General features: G+C 38.4%; 1 protein-coding gene across 1 annotated transcript; it reads right to left on the reverse strand.

Moving 5' to 3' along the window:
* Positions 1–407: 407 nt before the first annotated feature.
* LOC124262722 (activin receptor type-2B-like) lies at positions 408–14725 on the reverse strand. Its single transcript, XM_046697261.1, is given in 6 exon segments — positions 408–5084; positions 5087–5161; positions 6217–6344; positions 8118–8256; positions 10307–11355; positions 14467–14725. Coding segments are annotated over 6 exon segments (1566 nt in total). The 5' UTR covers positions 14516–14725; the 3' UTR covers positions 408–4958.
* Positions 14726–16675: the final 1950 nt, after the last annotated feature.

Raw genomic sequence — 16675 nt, forward strand, 5'->3', positions numbered from 1 at the left:
TAATTCAAAATAGTCTTTCTTTGTATCTCTTAAGCACAGTGTCACAACCCTGCAGGTCCCTTGAACATTCAGCCATGTTGGCAGGTCTGAGGGTAGTCATTTATTCCTAGAAATACAAATTGTGCAGTAACATTGTGCAAGAGCTGCATAGGAGGTAGGGGTTGGGTCAATGTTGAGGTTGTAAAGACAGCTTAAAACTGAGATGTTTCACTTCATATCTGCTGACTGTGCTGATATTGGACGTAGATATGTGACAACAGACAGGAGCTGGGCGAGGAGTGGCCTTCTCTCCGGTAGTTTTGATCGCAGGGATAAGGTAGTGAGGGAGGGGGGTTAACTTTTACTGAAAAATTCAACAATTTATCAGTTAATTTTACAGTGTCAGAAATGAACTTTCAGTATTTTGAGGTAGCAAAGAAATGGAAGTAAAAGGGGTTCTAATAACAGACATATCGATAATAAAACTAGAACCGTAACAAATTTAGTTTTGTTTCATAATCATAGTTCAGACAAGCAAGTTTGAAATCAGATAAGGTGTTTAAACAGCCAAGCAGGCCAGGACCTCAGCGTAGATGACCTTTCATACATTCGGGCTACAAGGAAAAGATAACTGTTCAACTGTTGGAAGCATGTAGGTGCTTTCATGTTTGCCAGTTCAAGACTATCATGAACGACAAAGTGCAAACTCTGCAATACATCCGTCACAAATACAATGCCTGATATCCTATTTGTGCACTAGTTACATCAAACAAGGATGCCATGCAGACAATCAGTAATCCTACCTGTATATACATTAAGTCACACAAAGTATACACACATCGCACTGTGTAATCCCTACAAACATGATCATCTTAAATCAACACAAGACTAACCAGATTGGTCTTACAATAAAAATGCATAAATACTTTCATTACAATTGATTTTGATATGGCTTATAAAAGCAGTTTGATGCCATGAGAGTTTAAAATGAACTCAATATCCTTTAACTGTTTGTCAAGCACATATTACATTTTTCGCACAATTAACTAGTATTAGTCAAAAGAGAATGTGTGCCAAGCCAATAGTATTTTCCTTCAACAAATCTACATTTTAACAAAAAATTCTTCAGGAACGAGGCAGTAAACAAGGACTAACACATCAAATTTGCTCCCAAATAGAAAGACAAAAGTTGTTTAAAAAGAAAGTAATGAAACCTGTTAACTTGTAATAAACCAGTGCCAAGAATAATTGACAATTAATACCCATCAAGTGCCTGATAAACAGTTAAAGCCGTAGAGAATTACATGTTCTCATTGCTTGAAATCACTAGACAAATTCAACAAAAAATCATCTGTGCAAGATGCATATGTAGTTCTTATTTCAGATTTAATAGATTCTGTTGTTACCCTCTGACTTTAAAAAGAACAAAACTAAGAAACTGTTCCAGTTATTTCATAAAACTAGTGACTTCAAACCACTCAGTATTATGATACTCACAAAATGCATCATTAAGATTTTTTGTCCCAAAATAAATATTAAGACTTTAGTAGTTTGTAATAATTTTGACAACAAAGTTTAACTTAAGCCAACTGATACAAAACTAAAGAAAACAAGTTCCCGTGTATGTGTATCTGCTATACATATACTGCACATGAACCTACTCACGGCGTATGTACAAAGTTATCTATTTAAAGTAGAACTGTTACTACTGCAACAAACACATATTTCAGTCCATCCTCTTCGACAGAGTAAGATTTTCTTAGAATAGCTTTTGAGGAAACACGGGACCTTACATAATATGGTCATCAAAATATTGATGTATTTCCTCTCGAAAACCTGAACGACAAGGTTTGTATGCAAAACAACATCATAAAGTTGAACAAGTGTAACACATGTTGTAGGAGGATCTGAACATCTAGTCCCACTAACAATTAGTCATGAAAGAAATGCATATAATTCATTGTTTGTTTAAAGTTTTGCTAAACCTGATTGGATGTTTTTCGTCTTCAGAAAACACTGCTATAGAACAAGACACCAGTTCACAACATACCCAGAGTGACAGACACAGACATATCCATACAAAAAGTTGAGAGGAATTCTAGCACTCGAAATGTATATCCTAGTTTCACAATTCACTTCAGGATCTGCTATACAGAAAAGCATTTTCAAAACACATCATGATTTCAGACTGTGATTTTGGAAAATGGAATAATTACTATGTAGGTAACAGTTTCAAATAATTTCAAAATCACCCCCAAATGTTAAAAATGTTAAGTTCTGAATAATTACTTTATACAACTATTTCACAAGGACACAATAACTTGAAAATCAAGATGTGCATTCTGTGCTTTTCAGGCCCACACAGAACTTACCATAATTATTCCAATAATACAAACACTCAAAATATAGAAACAAACTTTAAAATTTTATGTTTGTTCTTCGTCTCCAATTAAAAACATAACTTTCAATAAAATTCAATTTCTATCACAGAATACAGACATTAGACACCAGACAGTAATACCTGCATAACAGGTTACATGTATGTATAACCCTCCTATCATCTGTACACCAGTTACATCATTAAAAGTAATAGATTATTAAAAATTATATAAATATTTTTTACTTTAAAAGTATCCAATTTCAAGTTGTTATTGTGCCCCCTAAAACCTGACAAACATTTTGTTCATTTGTATCACTACAATAATTACGGCATGAACAGTTCCTCCATACAGAGTCTCCCCATCTACACACATTTCATGAAGATATGTACAAGATTTACAAAATATGTAAGGGGGCCTTCTCAAAAGTTATATCCATTTACCAAAACAGGGCAAGAACTAGCAGAAACTTCACAAAAATCTTGTTCGGTCACTTTCAGAAATATCTACGATTGTTTCCAATTACATTTCTTTGACCAAATGTCAGAAACAACTTTTGAGATGGTCCCTGTTCAATATGACAGTTCTCTCAAGTGTATCATCCAAGGTTCTGCCATTTTAGTTGCACACTCAAAAGACTAAAAAAATACATAAAATGAATAAAACCAACAGATTAAAAAATCCTAATGTGACAACCAATGCTACACAACCATCCAGGCATATAAAGGAAACCCTAAGTTGCTGACGGAAGGAAGAGCTGAATTTGTCTTGATTAATATTTCATTGTATAGATTTCATCATACATTTCTTAAAATGTACACATGTAAGGTTATGAGTGTATAGGAAAACTCAAGCTATAGACAGTTCATATTAAAATAATTACTCCTGAAACAAAGTATCGACTCAGCATTCTGTAGGTTAAAGATGCACATAATTCTACTTTGTACACACAATGACCACGGAAAACAGTAATCAAGGAAATTCCCTGATGGCATTAGGAGCACTTAACCCTACTCCATAAGAAACTGCAGCTAGTATCTCCACTGAGCCTAAACCATATCAACGCCTTTAATAAACAATACATGCTCAAAACAACTCTGAGAACATTTAATCTTTTCATACGACTATTATCGTATGTAAAGGCTGCCATGCCATGACAAGCTTAATGTAGAATCAAGTGTTCTCTAAGTTCCCTTGAGTAGTGTAAATGCCCAAATGGAATCATTTTCATATGAAAACTCAAAATACCAGGTTAATGTTGGCGAGAAATTAAGAAATCATTCAAAGTGTCCGAGAACAAGTTCTCATTTTTCTCTACTAGCACAAACCTTGACATTCAGTGACTTCTCCCTTCGATCAGAGACTCAACATAAGAATCATGATTTGCTGAGCTCACTAAACCAGAATGTTTAACTACACAGACCAGTGGCTTAGGGAGCATAATGTTATATTTCATTCCTCATACTGACTGCAGTTCCTCATGGGTATGGTCAGCGATTGCCTCAAAAAGGGCTCCCAAATAGCAGCACTATATAGTTGTCCAGACTGCAATGTCCTAGCCAGTGCAACAGTACCGGTATCTCTGATACACTAGTCAACAGCAGTATCCAATGGTAACAGCATTCATCTACAGCATCACTGGAGTATGGCACTTGAACGATCAACTCGGTATTAACCCCTGCCCAGTTGATGTCTCATCAAGGTACATTCTAGCTGACCACAGCATCAGCAGTCCCACCTGGAAGGGGTTAACACGGTCATCATGTCTCCCTGTTACAGCTGTAAGCCCATCAATATTGATCGTATGTCCTCAAGCACGTCATTATTGATCATCAAGGTAGGGTTAATTGGGAGTTTCAACAACATTTGTCATTAAGGTGATTTCCAAAGTGTTTCCAAAAAGTCTGTAGGGAAATGGACTCACATTGACAAGGTTTTCAAAATGTAACGTACATCACATTGTATTTGAGACATTTTCATGGCAAGGATATACTCAGATTTTACTTGTGATAACTGAGATTTTGTATCCTTCACTGTGACAAGTCCTTACTTTGAAAATTTGAGAAGGCTCATGCCTGAAGCTTGACACAGACATAATTGATGAACTTGTAGCTTGCTCTCCTTCACCTGATGATGTCAATACTTTGACATGATTTTCTCAATGTCATATTTTGTTACGTTTGGATTCACTACTTTTCAAAAATTGGCCAACACTCTTGATGAAAAGGAAATCTCCACATAGTCCTTCAACCTAATGAAGTCATGACAAAGGCTGGCCTCAGCCCTCCTCTGACGACTGGCTGCAGACTAAGTCACAGTCAAATTCATGATCCAGTGATTAAATGGATAATTGCCCACGATGTCAATGGCCAACGACCCACAGTTAAGACCACGGTCCGATTTTATCCACACAGCACTAAACCTGCCAGCTTCAACTGCATCAAGTCGACCCAGCACTTTTGGGATTAAATTCTTTCACTGGATTACCCACAATCCAAGGACTTTCACCCCTGTCACTTCCTTTCTGGTCTCTCTCCAGTTCGCCTTCCATCCAAGGCGCATGTTTTGGCACACCCGTATCATCTTAGATGCTTCAAAAAGTTAGATACTTGAGTCTTTGGCAGGCATATCTTCCTCTGTACCTATGATGGCTACAGAAGGAACGAGGTGATTGGTAGAGGTAGAAATGTTCACGGTACGAGCCAAAACGGCAATACGTTCCTCCACACGCCTGCTGCTGATAATCGAGCTTCAGCATCGTGATCCCAACATTCTTCTATTGTACAGATTAGCTGAGCAACGCCCTGCAAAGACAAATATCAACAATCTCTAGCAGACATAAATAGATATAATTAGATGATATATTTAAACAGGTGCTAAACAATGGACACTAAACGGTCTTTATTCTGAGCTACAGTGGTGAACATTAAGGAAATGAATCATACATGTATTATTTAACAAATTATACCTCAAGTATGCTGAAACTAAAGTAACCTTTCCTCAGTGTTATGTATTTTGTAGTTGTCACATATTCAAGAGGGATGACATGTACCATAGTACTCCTAACAGCTTCACCTGGTGTTTCCATTTACTAAACTTTCAGACTGGAATCTCAGACTCGTTACTCTAAAAGGTTGGCATAAATATTTTTGAAATATGTAAAACAGAACTTGACATTATACTAGATATGTTTCATTTTGTATAAAACTTGTACATCCCATATTAAAACATTATCATTCCCAGCTCACTGTGAAGGTTGCTGTACACCCAGTAATATCCTCAAGATGTAGATCAACCTGCTTTAAAGTCTGTTTCACATGTATATAAAATGGTAGGTACCTTTCTTTGTATAATCATAAGTCAGAAAGGGTAGTGTTTAAAAGCATGTGTTATTTTGGCCAACTCTGTTTTGACATCAGGACTTGAGAAAAGCTGCCATGACTGTTTTAATATTATTCATAATCACAAATTAGACTTCCAAAATGAAGTGCTCACTTTCACTGCAATATGCCAAGAGTGAGAGAGTGAGTGAGTTTAGTTTTACGCCGCACTCCAATATGCCAAGAAGTAACACCACAGTGTTTAGCAATATTCCAGTCTTGTGGGTAATAAAACTTCGCAGCATCTCACCCACATGTTCTGATTCGTTATAAAGCCACTTACTGGATGTGTGCCTCACCCACATGTTCCGATTCATAATAAAGTCACATACTGGATGTGTGCCATGCCCACATGCTACGATCCGTTATAAAATCACTTACTGGATGTGTACCTCACCCACATGCTACGATCCATTATAAAGCCACTTACTGGATGTGTACCTCACCCACGTGATCTGATTCGTTGTAAAGCAACTTACTGGATGTGTGTGCCAGATGTCCTTGATGACAGGTCGGACTTTCCTCAAGACGACCAGGTCCTGCATCTCCTCTAGGCTGGGATGAGGACCTATTTCCTCTTCATATGGCAACTGGTACTCATCCACCTCTGCAAGTCAGTCAGTGAGTGAGTGAAAGAAGGGTAAGCAACCATTGTTTCTTCCAACAAGATAAAAGTCTCATAACCCATACATGTACCTTGCTTTAACCACTAAGCTACCTCACCAGCTCTTTTTGTTTCATGACATACTCAGCAATATTCCAGCAAAAAGACAGTTGCCCTTAAAAAAGCAAGTCCTCACCAGATCAATATCATGATCACCAGACTTGTGATCTTCCAAATCAGAGGTCCTGACTGCTTGATCCATTAGGATGCCTTTAAAATCAACTACATGAAAACACTGGAACTTAAAACCCTCCTTTACCTACACATTTCAACAGAAAGACATGAAACAGAGTTTCACATTAGACAGTTTGGTAATGACAAAAAAATAACAACGTATCCACTTTACCCCCACCCTCATGTTCCTGATACAAACCCCAAATTTACTCAGTAAATAGATTATTTCACTGACCCTCCAATTAATACAGAGCCCTGATCAAAACATCCTTCAGCATCCAAAACACTAACACTGTTATTACAATGGCTTGAAAAGCTCTTTCAAGTTTTCAAACACTGAGCTAAAGGCGGCTACCACTTCTAATCATGATATCGGTAATTACAGACAGAAGCACTGCATTGATCTCACTATTCTTTAGGGATGGAAATTTGCACTAGCTCAGTCAGTTTTGTCTTGTCGTCGTTTAACACCTCACTTACACTATCCGAGCCATATGAATGAGTGAGGTTAGTTTTACGCCGCTCTCAGCAATACTCCAGCTATATGGCGGCGGTCTGTAAATAATCGAGTCTGGACCAGACAATCCAGTGATCAACAGCATGAGCATCGATCTACGCAATTGGGAACCTATGACATGTGTCAACCAAGTCAGTGAGCCTGACCACCCGATCCCTTTAGTCACCTTTTACGACAAGAATGGGTTACTGAAGATCAATTCTGACCTGGATCTTCACGGGTTCCGAGCCATATGAACAAATCGGTGATTGATATGACCGGGAGGAGTCAGTTTGGTTTAACTCCACTTAAACAGTATTCCACTTGAGCATGTGTGTCTCAAGTGGGAATGAGTGAGAGAGGGTTTACATCACTTCTACCAGTATTCCCATTTCACAACAGGAGACCAGAAATTGACTTCAAATAGGGACCTCCAACCCTGGTCTTCCGCGTGACAAGCTATTTCTTAACTGCTCGGCTACCCTATTATTTGTTTCAATTTTTTCACCCACCTAGCCAGGGATATATTAGATTATGAAGATTCCATTTTTCACAAGCTCCCCAGGGGTGGAAATAACCCATTTCCCGACGCCCAAGTCTAGTGGTTTTTTCTGTCTGGCTAGCAAATTTGTATGTCACGCTGTACCGGTTTCCAGTTGACTTTCCAATGTTAATTATGTTGTTTATTTAAAAAATAAACAAGAAAATCGGCCGGTATAGTGGAAGAATTATCAGGGCAAGTGATTTTACATGTGCCACTGTACCAGAGTACACTAGGAATTTTAAAGTTATTTCCACCCCTACTCCCTGTTGAATCCTAGTTTTTTAAATCCTACTTTTGTATGATCAAATGGCTGCTTCCATGAACACATGTGATTGCATGTGACACCTATCCTAAACATCACCATGTATGTCATCACTATTGGTGCAATGTAGCACGTAAGGTCATTTCCATTTCCGGAAGGTACCAATGGGCATGCAATGTCATGAGATTATTATTACCACCAGGTCCCCCTTCCCCTCACACAACGGTAACAGAAACCTACCTCCTACAACATTGCACCGGGCCATGAGCTCCCACAGAACCAGGCCACATGCATACATGTCAATCCTGAGAAATGCATCCCTGTTGAAACAAATGGCTCCCTCGAGGATCTCAGGGGCCATGTAACGTCTGGTGCCCACCTGAAACCATACATGGCAACCTTTAACAAAAACATCTGATTGAAGCTGGTGTTTGTTTGTTGTTTGCAGTGATGGACATTACAAGCATCAAGCTATGACAGTAAGCAAGTTTGATCCAGTTGATATCCCAAGCAGGGGAAATGACTTATGCAATACAAGAAAGCAATGGCAACATTGGTTTAACCACATCGTTAAGTTGTCATGGTCAGCAAGCCGAGGCAGAGGCTAATGAAGAAACTACTAGGATTTATCTAGGGTTTTCAACAAAGTATATGTCAGGGTAGAGACTGCGATCTGGCAGAATCGGAGATTCTACCAGTAGAGATTGCGATCGGAGTCTCTACCAGTAGAGACTGCGATCGGAGTCTCTACTGGTAGAATCTCCGATCCTACTAGTAGAGATTGTAATCGTAGTCTCTACTGGTTGAATCGGAGATTCTACCAGTACATTTTCCAATTCAACTGGTAGAAACTCCGATCCTACTAGTAGAAGCTGCAATCGTCTTCAACTGGTAGAAACTCCGAGTGATCTTTGGGTAAACAACAAAGACACTTTTTCTGAACAGTACTATGCATTTTATTCAGATATAACACTTATTGTAACACTGCTCCAGGAAATACAGAATTGGTTTGTTGTTATAAGCTATAGGTGTCTTGGCATGTCGGCATTTTTTGGAGGATAGCTGTAGGGCAATTCCCCACCAGGACATTACCCCATCTGCCATATCCCCACCTGGTCATTTCCCCACCTCTTTGGAAAGCAGTTTTTTTATAACAATTACTGATCATAAGTTTTGAAATACATCTGAATGAACTTCCTACTTTTAACTGAGACTTAGATAACAAACATTTAACACCTCACTGTAAACAATATCAAAATAAAAAATAAAAATGGTTTGTAACATCATGAGACCAAGCTGCCAAATTTGGACTCCACTCAAAAAACCAAAACAAAATACCTTACTCTCAAACAGACTTAACAAATAAAGTTAACAAGATAACAATAAATAAGTTCAATTATAACTGGCAAATAATAGGAAAACATTATCCCCACTTATTATACTTGCTTGCATAGGTTATTCCATATAATCGTAGTCTCTACCAGTAGAGACTATGATTGCAATCTCTACTAGTAGGATCGGAGATTCTACCAGTAGAGACTCCGATCGCAATCTCTACTCAACGCTGTCTCTACCCTGACATATATACGGTAGACACTTTGAGAAACAGAATTTGTGACCATAATGGACAGCATACCATGATGTCCAATGCCATAAATACCTTATGTGAAACATTGATTGGGTGGGGAAGCATCATAATATAATAATACTTTTACTATTGGTTAGTAAATGTGAAAATGAAAAAAAAAACCCATAAAAATCTTGAGTACCCGTGCATAGATAAAATAACTGAGGTACATTGATAGGTACTATTTCAACACTTGTGACTTGCAGTCTTTCTTATCGTTTCTCCTATTACAGATCAAATATAAATAACATTTAAACTTTATTATATTTTTACAATTAATGGAAAATGACAAAATACCCAATTGAGATGAACACAAGTGAGTACATAACTCGACCCAAATAGTTATCTGTAGCTCTGAACCCAACAATTTCCATCACATGTAGTTGATGCATGTCTCAGACATTTACCACATTGGTGAAACCAGCAAGCATGGGCATGAAGCTGACAAACATGGAACCAGTTTGAACCCTTGGTTCTTGGTTCGTTGTATAACGCTGCACTCAGCAATATTCCAGCTATATGGCGGCGGTCTGTAAATAATCGAGTCTGGACCAGACAATCCAATAACAATCAACAACATAACTATCGATACGCAGTTGGGATACGATGACATGTGTCAACCAAGTCAGCGAGCCTAACCATCCGAATCCCATTAGTCGCTTCATAAAACAAGCATGGGTTCCTGAAGACCAATTCTAACCCAGACCTTCCTGGGTACAATTTGAACCCACAATCATTACAACTTTCTGGCGTGCCCAAGGGATGTAACAAAGAAATCCCACAATTCTCCCTTCTTACTCACCAGACCATGGGTTTCTCCGGGATTTTTGCCTGGCTCGAATTTAAGAGCAAGGCCAAAGTCAGCAATGCAAGCAGTCAAATCATTTTTCAACAAAACATTTTTGCTCTTGAAATCCCGATGAGCAATGGCTGGTTTGGCATCATTTCCCTTGTTGGTCGGGATTTCATCATGGAGGTAGGCGAGGCCTCTTGCCATTCCTTCAGCAATCTTGCACAAATCACTCCATGTCAACACACGTCCCTTCAGGCAATCACACAAGGAACCTTTTTCATGGAACTCGGTGATGAGCCACAGCTCAATGTTTAAATTATCTCCCCTTTTCTCAGCTGCCATGAAGTGCAGTACATTTTCATGGTTCATCTGCGGCAAATTGTAGATCTCTTGTTCGGTCATCCATGAGTGTTTGTCTTGTAGAGGGAAGATCTTCACAGCTACGTTTTCGTTATGTAGCTGCGCCTTCCACACAGAGCCGAACCTTCCCCTCGCCCTCAGCTCTATCAGCTGAAGTGGGCACAAGGCTATTTCTGATGGCGTCGCCGAAATTGGGTCGACCGTTGGCAGCTGTTGATGGTACATGTAGATGTTGCGTTGATGTCGCCGCCACATCCAGAATACAACCACCACGATGAAACAAACGCCAATGATTGGTACAATTGAATACATTATAGTTCGTAATAACTGTTCATCTCCCGTTTTCCTAACAATGCCTGGTTCACTGGTAGTCGTGATGGGAAGTTGCTCAATAGGATTCGCCTCAATCTCTCGGTTACACATGTCCCCATCACAACAACAAAAGTCCACATGCTTCACGGTGTGTGTTCGGACACATTTAGAAAGTCCCGTACAACTCAAGTCATTAAGCCAGCAGCCTTTCATCACCAGTTGAATCTCATTGGTGTTGTTTATCCAGGAGGCGTAACAGAAGGAAACCTTGGTGACTCCCTTGGGATCCTGGCAGATCTCTTCCGTGGGGCAGTCATCACCGGTGCACTCATGGTTGTACTTGGCACACTTCCGACCCGTCGTCTCGGTCTCACTGTCCACTGCGCCTGTAACATACACACCCAGGATTAATGATAGTAATAAAAGTATATACATGTAAATGGCCTACAGAATCTGTCGGTCATGACACAGGGATGTGACAGGGTCATGGCATATTTGTTATGGACTTACTATGTCAAGAGGAGCAAGTTTAAAGTGAACAGTGAGTGAGTCAGGTTTTCTGCCACTTCTAGCAATATTCCAGCCATATAAGGCCAGGGAACAACAGAAATGAGCTTCACACACTGTACCCATTTGGGGAATCGAACCCAGGCTTGACGAGCGAGTGCTTTAACCACTAGGCTACCATGCCGCTATAAGTTGTACAGAAGCACTGTGGTACAGTATTTGCAAGTTACTAATTACTTATCATTCATGTATCATTACTTTTTAGTCATTAAGCCCCAACAGCCAGATACACTTCTTGTCATATCTGGTTCACGACAAGCCACTGTGATATACAGATATCAAAGTAGATATCAGGGATTTACAGGACGCGAATTCCTGTGTCCTATACTCATAAAATTTGACAACAGACACAATAAAATTTATTAGCGCGTCCACAAAGACTCAGAAAAAATCTAAGTACTTTTTGTAAAAATTCCAATCAAGTGACAATAAGTTTGCTACTAGCTGGGTTATGGTAGTATTTGCAATTTAATTACTGTAACAATGTGATGATCATGATACACAATATCTAAGTATAATATTTAAGTGTCTGGGACCCCTGAAAATTAAGAGTATGAGTCCCAGGGACCCTCAAATACAGGAGTCCATGTAAATCCCTGGATATGTCAGAACGTCAGGTGTGTCACTAACCGAAGAGTTGAAAAGTAACCCAACAAATACCACTTACTCTGATAAAATTATTTACAGTTGAAGTTAATATTATTTTTCTATACAACATGAGGAATATGTCCATGTTATTTTTTTTTCAAATACAATAAAAAAACATAATAAAGACATTTAGGATAGCTTTTGTGAACCTATTTGCTGTATCATAAATAATAAACGTCCTTACATGTGTTAGTAATTCCTCAAAGCATTTGGAACTGTACAATCAAGGGTTGTTCCCCTTACATTCAGTGAGAAAACAAAAACGCAAAGCACCATCCTTTAATTAAAGAGTTATTTTCATATAAAACTGCAGTCACAGAAATTACAACTAGTCCTTTTGTCCTTGCCAAACTGCCCAAATTCTAATGTATTTTAAGGACTGTTAGAAATATGCTGCCTTAAGATTTCATAATTGAAAACATACATAATTAGGCAAACTTTTAATTTAGGTATCAAATGAACCTCCCCAAACCGGCAATTCAGTACTTCAATCTTGAGACAGAAAATATCTTACATATTAAATGATCTAAGGAATAGTTGGTATTACCTCATGTTTTGTGAATGCAATTTGTCTATAAGATAAGAACTGTTCTTTCATAAAACAACGACAAACTAGCAATGAGAAAACATGAGAACATAAGATCATAGTATGGCTGTCATTGTTTTCATTATTAGAGTGAGTGAGTGAGTGAGTTTAGTTTTACGGAGCTTTTAGCAATATTCCAGCAATATCACGGCTGGGGACACCAGAAATGGGCTTAATTTCATTATTAGAACACACAGGAGTTGCAAAACAAATAATCATGACTCAAAACACACATTAACGATCAGTATATCCCATTTTTAGAAAGTTTCAGAATTTAGAAAGTTTCAGAACATATTTCAAATTCTCATTGACTGTGATGCTTTACTATTTTCATTCCCTACAACTACATAGATGTTTAACACACTACACAAGAACATTTGACCAACATGCCACCTGGCTCCCTAAAGATGGTTTAATCATATTTTTTTTCCTATTTATTTTCAGCTTATAGTAAGAGTTCTACCCGTAACCCCTGCTTGAAATGTATTCTATTTTTAGGATTATTTCGAGGGGTTAGGGTTTAGGTTTTATATAAAAACCGTAGGCATATGTTCTTAGCAACAGAATCATTAAAACAAAATATGGGGGTTACAGGCAGAAATTTTTCCCAACTTATTAAACCAGGCAAGGTTATTTCCCGATTCAAATGTGCTCACAATTCAATCTTTTGTGATTGAGGAGACCCAATGTGTAAGTAACTTTTACATCAGTTACAACATCTACTCAACATAATATTTAAAGAAAACTATTAAATTATTTCAGCTTAAATAAGCTTTGTGAACAGCAAATCTTTGTTGAGATTTCTTCATGTTTAATAACGTTCATTTTTGCAGCATTTCTTATGAGTCTATTCCTTAAATAAGTTATCTGTTTGCATACACTGCACACATGTTAATAACATATAAAACAAAATATTAAATATGTCTCATAATTTATAAATATATTGCTTTTTTAAGCCCTACTGACAAATTCTTTCCAACTGCAGTCATACCATGCTCACAAACTTCACTTACAAGACAACATTTCCGTAAACAAACAAACCAAGGAAATAAACAGCTAAAAAAATCAGCAAACAAATCAATGATTAGGGGGGCAAGAGTTCCTCCCGTTTCCCCATCCCAAATAATAGTTATAAATATACTAAAATTATTAACAAAACTTGACACAACAATTACTAGACAACTCACAAAATGACAAAGTCCAAAATTTAAGTTAGGGTTAGGTTTAGGGTTGGGGGAACAGAAGGAACTCTTTCCAATTAGGGGCGTCAAAACTTCTCAATAACATTGTCTATTACTTACTGTCGGTTAGTACTGTACTATAACTTGTTTCGTCAACAAGAACAATGTGGCCATTCATTGGGAGATAAAAATCTATTTCAGGACTTTCATCCTTTGTAATAATGTGCAACGATGTTTCTGTATGCGTATAATATAGCTTGTTATACACCAGTTATTGAAATGACCATGACGTTAACACATATGTACACATAAGGGAGATATCACATCATGGCATGTTATTGACAAATGACAACAGAAAAAAGCGTCAGAAATGGATGGGCAGTGTGAAACAAGGCAAAGGCCATTAAATGGCGACAACACACATGCTTTAGGCGTTGATGAATCCAATGTACTATGTACACACAGGCGACCGTATTTTCGGGAAATAATACTAGTTCTTCATTAGGAGTACTTACAAATTTGTTGAGAAACTGCAAACGCGATTATCATGACCCCAAACTTCATTTTGACCTGTAGAAAGATAGCCCGTCAATTGACGAGCTCAACAATCGAATCTACACCTTGAGGGTAATGGCAGCTACGTCTTTCGGGTTTAACAACGTCCAATACGTCATCGTCAACAATGCACGTTCACAATCACTTGCACAATAGTTGAATGACATAGAAACAGGGAGCTCAAAACACTATTGGTGATTCAACATGGCCGACTCCAATAATCACCTATACAGAAGCCCGGATGTAAAAACCAAGCCATGCATATTTTGTAAAGGACAATCTGATTGGCCTGAAACCCGCACATATTGACTTTGTACAATCAGGCCATATTACAATTATGCATTTAATCACAATGTTGTGTCAGCGGATCACGTAAATTGTCATAGTAAATTCTCTTCCTAGTCGTGTCATTGTACTGTCAAACATTGTTATACGGCGTTAGGCAAGAAAAGGAAATACGTGTATGTAATGACCAATGAGAGATGACCTTTGAGCGAGTTGAGAGGTCGGTGCCTATTGTCAAGTTATTCCTTCATGGTGAAACCGTTTGTTAAATAACCCGCTCCTCCCCGAAAAAAAAAAAAATAACAACGATAGTAATAGTATAATGTATCTGTTCTGTTCAAATCTCAAACTGGAATGAATCAAAGTATTTCCTAACAATATGCGGATTGATTTTTAACGGGATATCAACTTAGCTGAAATATTAGACACATGTAAAGTTACATTGTATTTTGTTCCTTTTGATTTTAAAATGATATATGACAGATTGCTAAAGTCATTTTTCTAAATAATCGGTGAGTTTAGGCCTATGTTGTGAGACAGGCATAATGTATTTATGCCATGCTTATCAATATTTTATCTCAATGGCATCAGTGGTTTTATTACCTTAAACCAGAGACCATATAATAGATATATGGTCTCTGCTTAAACGAACGATTAAGACAAATTCCATATAAACGTGGCACAATTAGCACTGTGTACGTGATGTGTGAATACTGTTCATCAACAGCCCTAATTATATGTGTACGTTGGCGCGTCAGGGGGATGGCGCAGCTACGCGTTTCTTCTGTGATTCGATGACAAGCAGCTAGAACCACTGATGTCTCATCCATCGATCCCGTTAGCCGCGCCTTATCGAAAAATATATGTATGCATATACATTGGCGGATCCAGAGAGGGGGTCGGGGGTTCGACCCCCCCTTGAAAATGACTTAAGACCACATTGAAGATTTTTTTTGCTTTGGCGAAGTTAGGGTGTGTGTGTGTGTGTGTGTGTTTGACACACACACACACCTACACACACACACACACACACACACACACACACACACACACACACACACACACACACACACACACACACACACACACACACACACACACACACACACACACACACACCTTCAAAATTCCTGGATCCGCCCATGGCATATAATCGCATATCCAGCCTCTATTCTTAGAGAACATGTGTCTATAGTTAATCTAGTGATAAAGTATTCATATAAGAACAAATCTGGGAGGGTGAGGGTTGGTCTGAGTCGGACGCTGTGAAGTTTATACAAAGTACAAATGCTAATTGTCCATTCTGTAAATATAGCGCATTTGTTTGGTAATTTTCCGCCATGAGCAATGATTAAAAGGTCGACATTAGTTGATTGACTGCCAGGACAGCGCCGTGTCATTGTTTGTGTTTGATGTGTGATGAATGAGGACTGGGTGTTTTTATTTATACGTCATGCATGCGAGTCAATGATCAGCTGGCACACGGATAAACATGTCCTCGATAAACCACATGCTCGCCGCGGGCTGGCTGTAATGACTGACTGAGTTTGGTTTTACGCCGCTTTTAGCAACATTCCAGCAATATCACGGCGGGGGACACCAGAAATGGGCTTCACACATTGTACCCATGTGGGGATTCGAACCCGGGTCTTCAGCGTGACGAGCCAACGCTTTAACCACTAAACTACCCCACCGCCCCTGGTTGTAATGAGAATAGGGTGTTCACTAAATACAATGACCTGCACTTGGTTATGCCTACATTGCGTCTTTATTTCCCTCGATTATCCGTTTGGTGTATATCCAGTTTATTATGATATATGGCAAAGTGAAAATGGATAATCGGGGATTCTCGATTCTTCATGTTTGTTTATTTTTATGTTATTC

Source organism: Haliotis rubra, unplaced genomic scaffold (genome assembly GCF_003918875.1).
Source record: "Haliotis rubra isolate DU_JTF1 unplaced genomic scaffold, ASM391887v1 Scf85, whole genome shotgun sequence".
NCBI classification, from domain to species: Eukaryota; Metazoa; Mollusca; class Gastropoda; order Lepetellida; family Haliotidae; genus Haliotis; species Haliotis rubra.